Source organism: Dipodomys ordii, unplaced genomic scaffold (assembly GCF_000151885.1).
Source record: "Dipodomys ordii isolate 6190 unplaced genomic scaffold, Dord_2.0 Scaffold176, whole genome shotgun sequence".
Lineage (NCBI taxonomy): Eukaryota > Metazoa > Chordata > Mammalia > Rodentia > Heteromyidae > Dipodomys > Dipodomys ordii.
Window position 1 is genome coordinate 1,873,500 of NW_012267392.1, and position 15,420 is coordinate 1,888,919.

At 38.8% G+C, this 15,420-nt stretch overlaps 1 protein-coding gene across 3 annotated transcripts in view; it reads left to right on the top strand.

Annotated features, from left to right (window-relative positions):
* Nucleotides 1-15,420, top strand: part of Csgalnact2 (chondroitin sulfate N-acetylgalactosaminyltransferase 2) — a 40,863-nt gene that overhangs the window by 6,883 nt on the left and 18,560 nt on the right. For 2 of the 3 annotated variants that reach the window (XM_013033709.1, XM_013033708.1), the window contains exons 2-3: nt 8,169-8,877; nt 14,067-14,283. In XM_013033709.1, the coding sequence (XP_012889163.1) occupies nt 8,220-8,877; nt 14,067-14,283 (875 nt within the window). In that variant the 5' untranslated portion in view covers nt 8,169-8,219. Of the gene's footprint in view, nt 1-7,962; nt 8,878-14,066; nt 14,284-15,420 lie in introns of all 3 variants that reach the window. The other variant, XM_013033707.1, reaches the window with a different exon arrangement.

A 15,420-nucleotide genomic window follows, 5' to 3' on the forward strand; every position in this document is an offset into this window, starting at 1 on the left:
GGAAGTGGTGCTGTGGCTCAAGTGGTAGAGCGCTAGTCTTGAGCTGAAGAGCTGAGGGACAGCGCCCAGGCCCAGAGTTCAGGCCCCACGACCGGACCCAAAAAAAAAAAATTTTATTGTAGCTGGTACAAGTGGCTCACACCTGTCTGAGATCTGAGGATCATGGTTCAAAGTCAGCCCGGACAAGAAAAGCCATGAGACTCTTATCTCCAATAAACCACCAGAAAACTGGAAGTGGTGCTGTGGCTCAAGTGGTAGAGTGCTAGCCTTGAGCTGAAGAGATAAGGGACAGCACCCAAGCCCTGAGTTCAAGCCCTAAGCCCCATGACCCACCCCCCAAAAAATGTTATTATAAAGGTGATATACAGAGGGGTTACAGTTACATAGGTCAGGTAATGAATATATTTCTTTCTTTTTTTTTTGTGGGTCGTGGGGCTTGAACTCTGGGCCTGGGCGCTGTCCCTGGGCGGGCTTTTCAGCTCAAGGTGAGTGCTCTACCACTTGAGCCACAGCACCACTTTCATGAGTAGATTTCTTTTTGGACAATGTTACCCCCTTCCTTCGCCATATTTTGTTTCTCATTTGTGGTGCATGCTTTTTTTCTGGCTACTTTTAAGATTATCATTAAATTGATCAAGAAGTGCCTTCTTTTTGTTGTGGTTTTGGTACTGGAGCGTGAATGCAGGACCTTGTGCTCTGACTTGGCTGTTTTTGCTGGATAGCTAGCATTCTTCCACATGAGCCACATTTCCATTTCCAGATCAGTCTGCACCTACTGCCTTCTAACCAGGGTCCTTAGATCTCAGTTTCCTGAGCCCCTGGTGCTCAGTTGGTTTTCTTTGTGGTTCTTATGGTTGGGGTTGGTTGAACTTCTTAAATCTATGTGTTGTTTTCATCAAATTTGGGGGGTTTTCAGCTTTGTTTAAAAATTTCCTCTAACCCTCTCCCTCTTCTTTGGGACTCCTGTTACATGTATATCATCAGGCTGCTTGCAGTCAGACAGCTTACTGATGTTCTTTCCATGTTTTCTTTCCTTCTGCATTTTGCATAGTCACTGTTGCTTTGTCTTAATTTACCAGTTTTCTTCTGAAATATCTAAAAATGTATTTTTTGCCAGGTGTCGGTGACTTAAACCTGTAATCCTAGCTACTACTCAGTAGACTGAGATCTGAGGATCACAGTTTGAAGCTAACCTGAGCAGGAAAGTTCATGAGACTTATTGTCAATTAACCACCGAAAAGCCAGAAGTGGAGTTGTAGTTCAAGTGGTAGAGTACTATCTTCGAGCAGAAAAACCCAGGGACAGTGCTCAGGCCCTGAGTTTAAGCCCTAGGACTGGCTTAAAAATTAAATAAATAAATTTTTTCATATCAGACATTGAAATTTTTCACCTCCTGAAGTTTAACACAGTTTAAATAATTGCTTCAGAACCCTTTAATGTGAATTATCACTTCTGTATCCATTCTAGATTTGTTTTAGTCAAAAATATTTATTATGTTGTTGAATGCTAGACATTTTTGTGCCCAATTCTGGAGGCTTGTGCTGTTACTTGGAAGCAAGTTGATCCTTTAGGGTTTTTTGTTTGTTTTGGTGCTGGAACTTGGGACCTGGTGCTGTCCCTGAGCTTATTTTGTTCAAGGCCAGGGCTCTACCGCTTGAGCCAGAGCTTCGCTTCTGGCTTTTGTGGTAGTTTATTGGAAGTAAAAACTTACAGACTTTCCTGCCCAGGATGGCTTCCAGCAGCGATCCTTCTCAACCTCCTTGAGTATATACGGTTAACAGCTGTGAGCCACTAGTGCGGGGCATAGGTTTTGTTTTTAAGATTAGTTGACAGGACCACACCCATGTTGAGAGCTAATTTGTTTCCATTACTTAGGCAGGACTTGTTCAATATTCTACTCAATATTCTGTGAATCTTGAGGTTTTCCGCTTCTGATGGGCTTTTCCTGGCTCGGTGAATACTAGGTTCTGTGGCCTCTGTTTTTGTGTGTGTGTGAAGATCTTCCTTTAGATTATTAGTATCCTTACAAGCCTACACTAATTGTCACTCCCCCGGATACTCTATGTAACCTTGAGATGTCTGGAGCTCTTTCTCTGTGTAGCTGTCTCCTCTCTGGTACTCTAACCTTTCAGTCCTCCACTCTCTTGTCCTCCTCAAACTGCCTGCTACATCCTCTTAAGGAAATCTACTGAGCTCTGTTCAGGTTCCTCTTCCTCCCTGTGGCCTGGAAACTTGAGGTCGGAAATTGGGCAATCACTTATTTCTGCAGTGATCACTGTCCCATAGTAATTGATGTTCAGTATCTTGCAAACTGGTTCTTATTTCAGAGGGTTTCTTCTAGGGGGAGGAGTTTGGTTTTGGTTGCCCCCTAATTTTCAGTTGTTTTAAGCATGGAAGTGAATCTGGCCCCTGTTACTTCCTCTTGGCTGTAAGAAGCAGTCTCCTGGTTAGAAGTTAGGATGGGTTCTAAGATTCTTTCAGCTTTGGCAACTTTGATTGTCTTACATACCTTGGTTTTGTTTGGTTGGTTTGGTTACCAGCACTGGAACTCAGAGCTTGGATGCTGTCCTCTGAGCTTTTTTGTTCAAGGGTAGCACTGTACCACTTGAGCAACTTTCAGCTTTTTGGTGGTTAATTAGAGATAAGAGTCTCATGGATTTTTCCTGCTCCAGGCTGGCTTTGAACTAGGATACTCAGATCTCAGCCTCCTGAGTGTATATGATTATAGGTGTGAGCGAGCAATTCTTGACTTCTTTTACATACCTTTTTTTTTTTTTTTTTTGGTTGGTCGTGGGCCTGAACTCTGGGCCTGGGCACTGTCCCTCAGCTCTTCAGCTCAAGGCTAGTGCTATACCACTTGAGCCACAGCGCCACTTCTGGCTTGTTCTGCTTATGTGGTGCTGAGGAATGGAACCCAGGGCCTCCTGCATGCAAGGCAAGCGCTCTACCACTGAGTAATAGCCCATTTTCTTATCTCCATAGCATCTAGCTCTCCTCACAACACTTCACTATGTGTGTTTGTGTTTTTTCTTGTTTTTATTTATTTTTTTAATTATCAGAAAGGTAATGTACAGAGTTTACAGTTACATAAATCGGGTAAAGAGTAAATTTCTTTTTGGATAATGTCATCCCTTTTCTCACTCTCTCCCAAGTTTTTCCCTCCCAGCCCCACGAGTTGTATAGTTTATTTTCAACAGTGTCTAGTGAGTACTACTACTGCATGTATTTACCCTTTGTCCCTCTGTTACTGTCTCCCCTTACAACTCCCAAAGACAGATAAATGAACAAGACAAAAAGAACAGAAAGTCAGGCGCCGGTGGCTCACACCTGTAATCCTAGCTACTTAGGAGGCTGAGATCTGAGGATCACGGTTCAAAGCCAACCTGGGCAGGAAAGTCTGTGAAACTCTTATCTCCAATAAACCACCAGAAAACCGGAAGTGGCGCTGTAGATCAAGTAGTAAAGCACTAGCCTTGAGCTGAAGAGCTGAGGGACAGCATTCAGGCCCAGAGTTCAAGCCCCATAACTGACCGGGGGGAAAAGAAAAAAAAAGAACAGAAAACAAAAACATCAACAAAGGGGAAAAAAAACCCTCTCATTTCCATTTCCTGGAGATCATTTTGATAAATACTATTTTGTATTATCAGATGTTTGTGTTTAAAAGGTTAATTAGAGTGTGAATGAACTTTATGATTACATAGAATGGTATTAATAACAACAGGTTTTGTAGCACAAAAATAGATCTGAGAGTTTTGTTTAGCTTTTTTTTATTTTATAGTGCTAAGGATTAAACTCTAGGTGCCTTGTCCATGCTAAGCTATAAACCCAGCCTACTGTTACTGTTGTTGGTTTTTATGCCTATTCTGAGGCCTGAGTTCAGGGCCTGGGCCTTGTCCTTTATCATTTTTTGCTCAAGGCTGGCACTCTACCATTTAAGCAACAGCTCTGCTTCCATCATTTTTCTGGTTTATTAGCGATGAGAGTCTCTTGGACTTTCTTGCCCAGTCTGGCTTTGAAGTAGGAGTCTCAGATCTCAGCCTCTTGAATAGCTAGGATTACAGGCATGAGCCACCAGGACCCAGGCACATACCAGTTTTAGAGATGACATAATCTAGTCTTAGGCTTAATATTCCCTTTAGAAACTAGGCCAGTAAAATTTTAATTTGTTTTTTGACAACCACCCTAGAGCTATACATCTAACACATTCTATGGTACAGAAGCCATTTAATGGGAAATATTGGACCATGATATTAAATCACATACAGTACCCTCAAATCTGTATTTTCCTTAAGTGGGAAAAAATGGACTGCCTTCACTTTAATGTTTCCATTTAATAGTTACATAACTTTATTTCAATCTTTAATTTTTGAAACTTTTTTCCTATACAAAATGATACTGGTATCAATACTATCATAAAATTATATCATTTTAAACTAGACTCTTTGGGATTTTTGAATCACAGCTCAGTTAGAAATATCTTCTACAGCCTGTGGTTGTGGTTCACACCTGTAATCCTAGCTACTCGAGAGGCTGAGATCTGAGGATCACGGTTCAAAGCCAGCCTGGGTAGCAAAGTCCATGAGACTCTAATCTCCAGTAAACCACCAGAAAAATGGAAGTGGCACTGTGGCTCAACTGGTAGAGTGCTAGCATTGAGCTGAAGAGTTGAGGGACAGCGCCCAGGCCCAGAGTTCAAGCCCCACCACTGACAAAAAAAAAAAATCTTCTACATGGAGATCTCACATATATACATATATAATCACAACCAAATTTACTATTAAGCTGGGCACCAGAGGCTTATGCCTATAATTATAGCTACTCAGGAGGCCGAGATCTGAGGATTACAGATTGAAGCCAGCCTGGACAGGCAAATCCAAGAGACTCTTATTTCCAATTAACTAGCAAAAAGCCAGAAGTAGAGTTGTGGCTCAAGTGATAGAGCCTTAAGCAGAAAAGGCTAATAAGCAAGAGCATATAGCCCGTGAGTTTAAGCCCTAATATTGCCATACATACACATTTAACACTTAAGGATTAAATTTTATGAGTGCTGATATTTTCGATTTAATTGAAAAGTAGTGACCTGTAGCTCATGTACAAAATGCTCTGTCATTGTAAAGAAAAACAAAACTTCAGTACTCCAGTAATAAAAGGGTATGGTACTTGGGTTATGTGCTGTTAATTCTATTTTCCAATTTCACTTGCAAACTGTTTGGTTATATAGTGTGGTTAAGTATGTGTATCTATTAATAATTATACAGGATTATGTCTTCATATTTTCAGTTCTAAGCCTTTTCTGTAGTCAGGAGGGCTAGTAATAACTTACAAATACTTAAGATTCCTCTAAATTTATATTCTCAGTAATGACATCAAGTGGTTTCTTATATTACAGGTTGTGGTTTTAGCCAGGTACAGGTGGCTTATATAAGCCTAGCTAGTCCAGATGCTGAGGTTTGAGAATCATGCTTTGAAGTCAGCCCAAGCAGAAAAGCACTCAAGACTTTAGTCTATTTAACCAGCAAAGTGCCAGACTAGAGGTTTGGCTTAAGTGGTAGAGTGCCAATAAAGGGATCCAGGCAGGAGCATGAGATTATGATTTTGAGGCAAGGTAAATCCCCAGAATTTGAATTCTTATTTTTAATTCTTATTTTTAAATTACTGTTTCTTTTAAAATAATTTTTCCTCTTCTTTTTCTATCACTTAAATAAGATTTAGTTAGTAAGATGTTGCATACTAAAAGACCTTGTTGTAATGCATTAAAAATTTCCAGACACTAAGTTTTCAGTTGATTTACTAAAGAAGTATTAAAGGGCTAAGGGAGTTAAATCCATTGTTTGCAATCTACAAGCTATCAGTTTAAATCTATTCTGCCTTTTCTATAGGCATGCTACAAGCTACACACTTTGCAGAAATTTCCATTAAGGTATCCAGGATTTCTTAATAACTAAGAAGTGATGTGTTTTTGTTCATATAAATTAGGTCTCAGTTATAAACATAGATGAAAATGTATACAACTCATATTCAGATCTAGTCCCAAATAAATTGACCAAAGTATGGTATACACAGGAGAGGAGTCTGATGGTTTAACTCCTTTGAACAACTAACTACACAGTTTAACAAAATGAACACCAGGAAGCTGAAAGGTATTGTGGGGAGCTAATAAGAGAGGGACAGACAAGTGTAGAGAAGAAGGGCAGGCACATATAGTCATGATATTCAATATACATATGTGAAAATGGACCACACAACTTGAAGGGAAGGGTAAGGTTAGCAAGATTGAGCAAGATGCATTATACATGTAAACTGACTTATTGTATTGAAAGTCTTTTGTATAATGACGTGAAGATTATTTTGAAAAATGTCTGAGCTTATTCCCTACTGATCTTTTTCCAGAGGTTCTGCTGTACTGGAGAATCCATTTTTCCTTCTTTCTTTCCTTTTTTTTCCCTTTGTCAATCATGGGGCTTGAACTCAGGGTCTGGGTGCTATCCCTGAGCTCTTTCGCTCCAGGCTAGCTCTCTACCACTTTGAGCCTTAGCTCCACTTCTGGTTTTCTGGTGGCTGATTGGAGATAAGTCTGAGACTTGGGCTGGGAAGGTGGCTCAGTGGTAGAGCGCTTGCCTTGAATGCATGAGGCCCTGGGTTCGATTCCTCAGCACCACATAAGCAAAAAGAAAAAAGCCGGAAGTGGCACTGTGGCTCAAGTGGTAGAGTGCTAGCCTTGAGCTGAAGAGCTGAGGGACAGCGCTCAGGCCGAGTTCAGGCCCCACGACCAGACCCAAAAAAAGAAGAAAAAAAAAAGAGTCTGAGACTTTCCTGCGCCAACTACCTTTGAACCACAATCCTTAGATCTTAGCCTCCTGAGTAGCCAGGATTATAGGCATAAGCCACCAGTGACTGGATCCTTTTTTTGTTTTTGATGGCCCTTACAGGGCTTGAATTCAGGGCCTGGGCACTGTCCCTGAGCTTTTTAACTCAAGGCTTACTCTTTACCACTTGAGCCACAGTTTCCTTTGTGGAAGTGCTTGCTCTCCAGTCACATTATCTTTGTCAATTTCATTTGTTTCTTTGTCAATTTCATTTTGTTAAAATGGAAGTTGTCTTCACACTAGAGCCTTCCAACTTCCTCTTTCCCAAGTTTAACCTCAATTCTAGAGTCATACATGCTTAGTTCAGAAATAGACATGGAAGAGCTCACGCATACAACTGCTTGTAGCGTGAAAGGTAGTGTATAATTTTGTAAATTTATAAATAGCTTTTTTAGTTTTTTTTCTCAGCAGTTAAATACCATTAAAATGTTCATGTTTTTCCTTTATATAAACTTCAGACCTTTCCAGCCTTGTAGGAAATTTTGTTTCTGTGTCATACAGTGGAAAGAATTATGTGATCTAATGCTCCAATAATCTATCAGAGGACTTTGGATATAAAAATGTTTTCTTAATGTGTTGCCCAGATGTCTGTGACCTTTGGAGATTGTTTCTCCCCCACTTTTAAGACTCCTAGATTGGCTAAATTGCACAATAGAAATTACTGAATAAGCTGGAAGAGAAAATAAACTCTCTCTTATTGGTAAACCATTATTACCATAATAGAAATACTTTATCGAAATTCATTTCCCAGGTGTCGTATATTCTAGTTGAGAAATAGTGTGTCAATTGAAATATACTGTTAAAGCTACAAGCAATATGACTTTTAAAAAACAGTAGAATCTGTGTAATACAAACCATGATGAACGTAAATTTAATGTTCCTTTGATTCAAGAAGTTATGGATGTGTAGACATACTAGCTAAAAACTATTCTCTGTAGTATTTTAGTATTTTGTAAGGTATATTTCTCCTAGTATTTAAGTATTTAGTCTGAATTATCGTAGATCCTTTCCATGGTACTCTAAATATAGTATTTGACAAGTTGATATGCTTGAGGAACCAAAATTCTGATTAATTCTGATCTGTTTTTTTCTGCAGTCATTACCCACATAATGGATTTTATCAATTGGATTTCTTTATTCTGGGTATCATGGTAACAATATAGAAAGAATCCTTAATTTCTCATTTCTGAAAGTTGTCATGATTACTGAAGAAAGAAACTTTTGTAAGCTACACAGCATTTATTGTGATACTTTTTTTTTGAATTGTGTTTTCATTTTTAACTTGATAACTTTTTGCTAAAGGTATGCAAAAACGAAGAGTTTACCTTGTTAGACAAATCCAGCTTCAGAAGAATGTCTCGAAGAGGATCAATTCTTCATACCCGGACCCACTGGCTTCTGTTGGGCCTTGCTTTGCTCTGCAGTTTGGTATTTATGTACCTCCTCCAGTGTGCACCCCAGACTGATGGAAATGCTCCTCTTCCGGGTTTTGTTGGGGACAATTATGGTAAAGAGTATTATCAAGCTCTTCTACAGGAGCAAGAGGAACATTACCAGACCAGGGCCACCAGCCTGAAACGCCAGATTGCCCAGCTAAAACAAGAATTACAAGAAATGAATGAGAAAATGAGATCATTGCAAGAGAAAAAGAATTCAGGAGCTAATGGTGTAGGCTATCAAGCCAGCAAAGACCAAGCACCTGGTGATCTTTTAGAGTTTCTTCATTCCCAGATTGACAAAGCTGAAGTTAGCATAGGAGCCAAACTACCCAGTGAGTATGGAGTCATACCCTTTGAAAGTTTTACCTTAATGAAAGTATTTCAGTTAGAAATGGGGCTCACTCGCCATCCTGAAGAAAAGCCAGTTAGAAAAGACAAACGAGATGAATTGGTAGAAGTTATTGAAGCTGGCTTGGAGGTCATTAATAATCCTGATGAAGATGATGAACAGGAAGATGAGGAAGGCCCCCTTGGAGAGAAACTGATGTTCAATGAAAATGACTTCATAGAAGGTAACCTGAAAACTATATTGGAAAACAGTTGTTACTATGACAGAGGCCTTGTATTATATGCTAGTATGTTAGACATTACCACAGTATTAAAACATGTAAGTTTTTACCCACTTCCACCAAGAATTTGAACCTGCTCATTTGGAAAAAAGTTACAATGAGTTCTGATTTAAAAAAAACAAGAATAAGGCTTAGAGAGACAGAATATATTTAAGCCTAAATAGAAGATTAGGGAGGTTAAAAGGCTCTTGTGGGCTGTGGGTATGTTTGCAGCTGGCTGATTTGCATTCCTTTCTTATCTAATCTTGATGGTTCCTTTTTTCTGTTTTTTTTTTTTTGATGTATGAACTAAAGATCAAACTTGATAAGTAAACCATTTAAAGAAAAAAATCTAATTTAGTAGACCAATAGTTATTTTCCATTTGGAGAAAGGCATGTATAGCTTTTCATTTGGACATTTAAAAAAGTAAGAAAAGAGCATATTTTCCCAATGTGGTTTGCAGAAAGCACTTTTTTTTTCTTTTTGGTGCCAATCCTGAGGCTTGAATTCCAGATAGGTGCTCTTCCTGACCTAGAACTACCACATAAGCTGTAGCTCTACTTCTGGCTTTTTAGTGGTTAATTGAAGATAAGAGTCTTATTGATTTTCCTGCCCAAGCTGGCTTTGAATTGTAATTCTCAGATCTCAGCCTCCTGAGTAACTAGGATTATAGGTTTGAGCCACTGACACCTAGCAGCACGTGGGATTTTTTAAGATTCTAGGTTGAGAAACACTACCATAAATTTAAGGTTTTTATTGATTGATTTTACTGATTAAACTGAAGTAATTATAGATTCCTACTCATCTCCCTCTTAACACCCTGAGATAGTTAATTGAAGGCTTAAAACTGTCTTGGATATAAATAGAGGGGGGAGTTACTGAGGTCTGAACTCAGGCTCATGCTTGCTAGTCAAGTGCTCTTATTTTGCTGAGCTATGTCTCCAGCTCTCTCTTTTTTTAAAAATCTGGTTATTATCTTTAAGTAGCTGTACAAAGGAGTTGTCATTCAACAAAGCAATTTATGAATATAGTACATCTTGAAAATGTCACCCCTTTCTCCATTCTCACCTTCCCTTCCCTAACTTTTTCCCTCATTTAAAAAAAATTTGTAGGCTATACATTGAATTTTTTAGTGCATTCTCCCTCCTTCTCTTCATTCATCTGCTGCCCTTCCCTTTCCCCTACCTAAGCCCTTTCAAATACCAGTTTCCTGGTGTTTATTTTGTTCAACTATCATTTTGCCTTTCTAAGGCATACCACCCAAGATATTTACTTATATATTTATGCTTTTTTTTTTTTGGTACTAGTCCTGGAGCTTGAACTTGAGGCCTGGGCACTGTCCCTGAGCTAGCATTCTACCACTTGAGTCATAGTTCCACTTCTGGCTTTTTTGGTGTTTAATTGAAGATAAGTATCTCATGGATTTTCCTGCCTGGAATGTCTTGGAACCTCAATCTACAGATTTTAGTCTCCTGAGTAGCTAGGATTACAGATGTGAGCCACCAGCACTGGGCTTACTTACATATTTGCAAACCACTTCTAGCTTTTACATGTGAGAGAAAACATGCAAGCAACCTCTCTCTCTGGACCTGACTTATTTCACTTAACATAATTTTTTTCCAAATCTTTCCATTTTTTTGCAAATGATGCAGTGTTCTTTGTAATGGATAAATAAAATTCCATTGTGTATATTTACCACATTTTCTTGATCTAGTCATCAACTGACGAGCATCTGGGCTATTTCTATACTTTAGCTATGGTAAATAGTGCTGCAATGAACACAGATATGCTGGTGGCTTTACTCTATCCTGGTTTGTAATCTTTGGATAAATGCCCAGGTGTAAACCATACTGCTTTCCAACATGGCTTAATAAGCTTACATTCCATCAACAGTGTATCAGGTTCCCTTTTGCCCACATACACACCAGCATCTCTTATTGCTTGTATTCTTGATGATAGCCATTCTATGAAAGGTGTTGTTTTGATTTGTATTTCCTTTGTGGCCAGAGATGTTTTTGTGGCCAGAGATGTTAAGCATGTCTTTATGTGTCGATTGGCCAGTTTTACTTCTGAGAAGTCTCTGTTTTTAATTTATTAGCCCATTTATTAATTGGGTTGTTGATTCCTTGAGGGTTTAGTTTTTTAAGCTCTCTATATTCTGGATATTAGGCCATTGTCTGTGTATAGCTGGCAGAAATCACCTATTCTGTAGGCTAGCTTTGTAGCTTGTTGCTAGATCCTTTGCCATACAGAAATTTTTTAGTTGGATGCAGTCCTACTTATCAAGTCTTCCTTTGATTTGTTGTACTTCTGGATTTTTATTCAGAAAGTTTCTGCCTATGCCAAGGAGTCCTAATGTTTCTCCTACTCCTTCCTGTAATAGTTTCACGGATTCAGGTCTTATATTGACATCCATTTTGAATTTATACTGGTGCAAGGTGATAGGTAGTGATCCAGTTTTCTGCATGTGGATAACCAGTTTTCTCAGCACTATTTGTTGAAGAGGCTCTTTCTTTCAGCCTCTGGTTTTGGCTCCCTTATCAAATATTAGATGGCTATAGGTCTTTGGGTGTTTCTGGGTCTTCTATTTTGTTCCATTGCCCTCAGGCAGGCCTGAGCTATACTAATGAAAACAGCTTGGTACTAATACAAAATCCAGCCCTTTTTTGCACAGATTATTTTTTCCTGTATGTACCAGTATTGGAGCATCACATTCTTGCCAAATTGTTTGCTCATAGCTGGTGCTGTACCACTTTAGCAAGCCTCTAGTCAGGCATTTTGCTAGTTATTTGGAGATGAAGAAGACTTAAGGAGTTTTCTGCCCTGGATGGTTTAAAACCTTGACCCTCTGATCTCAGCCTCCTGAATAACTAGACTTAACAAGTATTAACCAGTCTTGTACTGGTTATTATTTTTTTAATTAAATTATTATTTTTAAGTAGTTGTATAAAGGAGTTGCCATCAACAAAGCAGTTTATGTATGCAATATATCTTGATCAATGTCACTTCTTTCAAAATTCTTACCCATCCCTCCCCTACCTACCCTTTCCCTTACTCTTCTTAATTTTGCATTCTTGTCTGCCTTTCCCCGCTCTTTTCCTCTTCATTTGTCTACTCCTTTACCCCACCCCACCCCTTTGGAGTACCCACTTTGGTATGTTATTTTGCTGAACTTTGATTTTGGCCTTCTAAGGAATTACACTATTTGAGATCTCCCTTAACTCTACCATATTTCAGTTAATACATTTGTATACACTTGCATACCACCCAGTGTATTTACTTAAGAGTTTGTAAGCTAAATCTAGCTTCCACATATAAGGGACAACATGGATCCTTTGTCTGTCTGGACCTGAAATAGAGTTTTACTTCCTGCCTGACAATGCACCTGCACCTCAATTAACCTACTTTAGGCCTCCTGTCTTAGCCAAAATAACAGACATGCACCATCAGGCCCAGCACTCGGTTGAGAAGGACTCTTGTGAACTCTTCTGCCCAGGCTGGCCTCAAACAGCAGTCCTCCCAATCTCAGCCTCCCAAGTAGCTTGATTTACAGTTGTTAGCCTGTCTGTGCATAAATATTTCCTAAAAGTTCTTTTTTTGAGCTAGGTGTCATGCATATAATCCTAGTTACTCAGGAGACTGAGATCTGAGGATTCTAGTTCAAAGCCATCCAGGGCAGGAAAGTCCATGAAACCCTTTTATCTCCAATTAACTACTAAAAATCCAGAAGTGGGGCTGGGCTCAAGCTCAGGAACAGTGCTTAGGCCTTGAGTTCAAGCCCCAGGATCAGCGCGCGCGCACACACACACACACACACGTTATTTTTTATTAACAGTTTACCACATCCAGTGTTTTGTTTTAGTCCAAGTCATGACTCCCAAAGCAGGACAGGTGCTTTGTTAGCGCATTTTAGCCAACCTCTCCCTGTGACTTCCTCTTTTTTCTTCTGGCACTTTTCCTGCCATTTTTGATGGATTCTTTCAAAACTCTTGTAATTTTCCTCAGCGGTTTTTTTGTCTTCTCACCTTAGGTTGATGGCTTAGGGAAGAATTGAAAATGGCAAAGGAAATAAGATATAAGTAATATGTGAAATGTTCTAACATCTACTCTGTCTAAAATGAAAGGAAGCTATAATAACTTTATATTTGGTAGCTTGGAACTAACTCTTTTCTTCTCCACTGTGCCGTTGACCTTTCTCCTAAAATAATTATTAGCTAACTTATGTTCCTCTTCCAAACCTGAGCTCATATGTTGCTTCTTCCAGGAAGTAATCTTCAACCTCACTTCTAGATAGACTATAAACCTGAGGAATATTGGGACAAATCTCTCTTATATACTAATTTATTCTCATATTTTGACTAACACTTGTATAAGTCTTACCTTCTTTCTCCTGAGTGTGACACTGTTTAGCAGATGACTGATATCTAGCAGATGGCTCATGCTTGTAATCCTAGCTACACTAAAAGCTGAGATCTGAGGATCATCATTTGAAGCCAGCCCAAGCGGGGAAGTCTTCAGCAGATTCATATCTCTAATTAACCACACTCTCCTATCCCCCCACTCCCTAGCCCCACCCCCAAAAAGCTGAAAGTGGAGCTATAGCTTAAGTGGTAGAGTGTCAACTTTGAGTCAGAACAGTAAGGGACAGTGCCCAGGCCAAGTTCAAGCTCCAATACTGGCACACACACAAAAAAAGTACTCATTTTTCTTTGTCTGACTTCACTTTATTCAATATACTGTCTGCTTATATTTCTGTCTTCCTCACTGAACTGGCCCTTCCTCACAGCTGAGACCATAGTTATCACCAGTAATTGATATGAAGAGAATTGGTTCATTTTTTTTAGTTGAACCAAGCAATAGAAATTTTGACGTTTGTCATGTGGTTACTGTAGTGATTGACTTTAAAAAGCTATTTTACTGTATGTGGGTTATTTTATGGTCTGATTAATAAAGCAAAGCAATAAGCTTCTTTTAAAAAAACTAAAGAAATAGTTGTTGTTATTGACTGTTCAGTATGGAAAAACTATTTTCACAAATAGATTTTAAAAAAAAAACCTCTATAGTTCTAGTTTGATCTTTGACTGTAAAGCCTGTATTCCTATATAATGTGTAAACTTTGACATGAATATGTCTTTGTTCCAAACTCCTTCAGGTTATTATCGCACAGAAAAAGATAAGGGCACACAATATGAGCTTTTTTTTAAGAAAGCAGACCTTATGGAATATAGACATGTGACCCTCTTCCGCCCTTTTGGACCTCTTATGAAAGTGAAGAGTGAAATGATTGACATTGCTAGATCAATCATTAACATCATTGTACCTCTTGCTGGAAGAACTGAAGCATTTGCACAGTTTATGCAGAATTTCAGGTAACTGGTGGGGCTTCTGAATTTGGCTAAGTTCTTTTAAAAAAGAAACAAATAATATTTTGTGCAGATTAGTTTAATTCACTTCACTGCATATAATTGCTTAGAATTCTAGAATAATTTCATAGGCTTTAGGAGAATTTTACGTTCTGGCCTTCACAGATGTAGTATATTGTGTTTCTTGATGGTTGGAGTTATGAAATATATTGAGGTTGACAACTATTAGAAGCTAATTTAGGTGAGTTGTGGAAGTGTGTGAATTCATTTTAGAACAAGTTATTAAAAAATCAGTTGTACAGCCAGGCACCCATGGCTCATGCCTGAGTTTAAGCCCTAGGACCAGAATAAAAAAAAATCTGAATTAAGCATATTAAATCCGTTTATTAAGGACAATATTTGTGTGTGTGTTTGTGTATGTGTGCTGGCAGTAGGGCTTGAACTCAGGGACTTGACACTGTTACTTAGCTTTTTCATTCAAGGCCGGTGTCACTTGAGCCACACTTCTACTTTGAGCTTTTTGATGGTTAATTGGAGATAAGAATCCTATGAACTTTCCTGACTGGGCTGGCTTTAAACCTCCTTACTCAGAAATCAGCCTCCCTTACTAGCTAGGATTACAGGCATGAGCCAATAGTATCCAACTATTTTAAGGATAACTCAAAGGACATTTTAAGAATAATTGATATTTTCATGACTTTTGACAGATATATTCCCAAACCACAACACCAGTCAAAATATAGAACATTGTTATCTCCCAAGACAATCCCATAAGGACAATTTGAGTTTTTAAGGTTAAAATAGCCTCAAAACTTAAAAAAAAATTCATCTAAAAGTGGGAGAAAATTATTCCAGTTTAAGAAGCAGAATACTTATGTTTTTCTCTTTCTGGCCATTAAATTTGGATATTTCAGCTGGGCACTGGTAAATCACACCTGTAATTGTGGCTACTCAGGAGGTTGAGATCTGAGAATCCCATTTGAAGCTAACCCAGGCCGTAAAGTCCAGGAGACTCCTATCTCCAATTACCCATCAAAGTGTCATTCAAGTAGTAGACTGCCAGCCTTGGGCAACAAAGCTAAGGGACAGTGCCCAGGTCCTGGGTGCAAACCCCAGTACACATACACATACACACAAATCAGA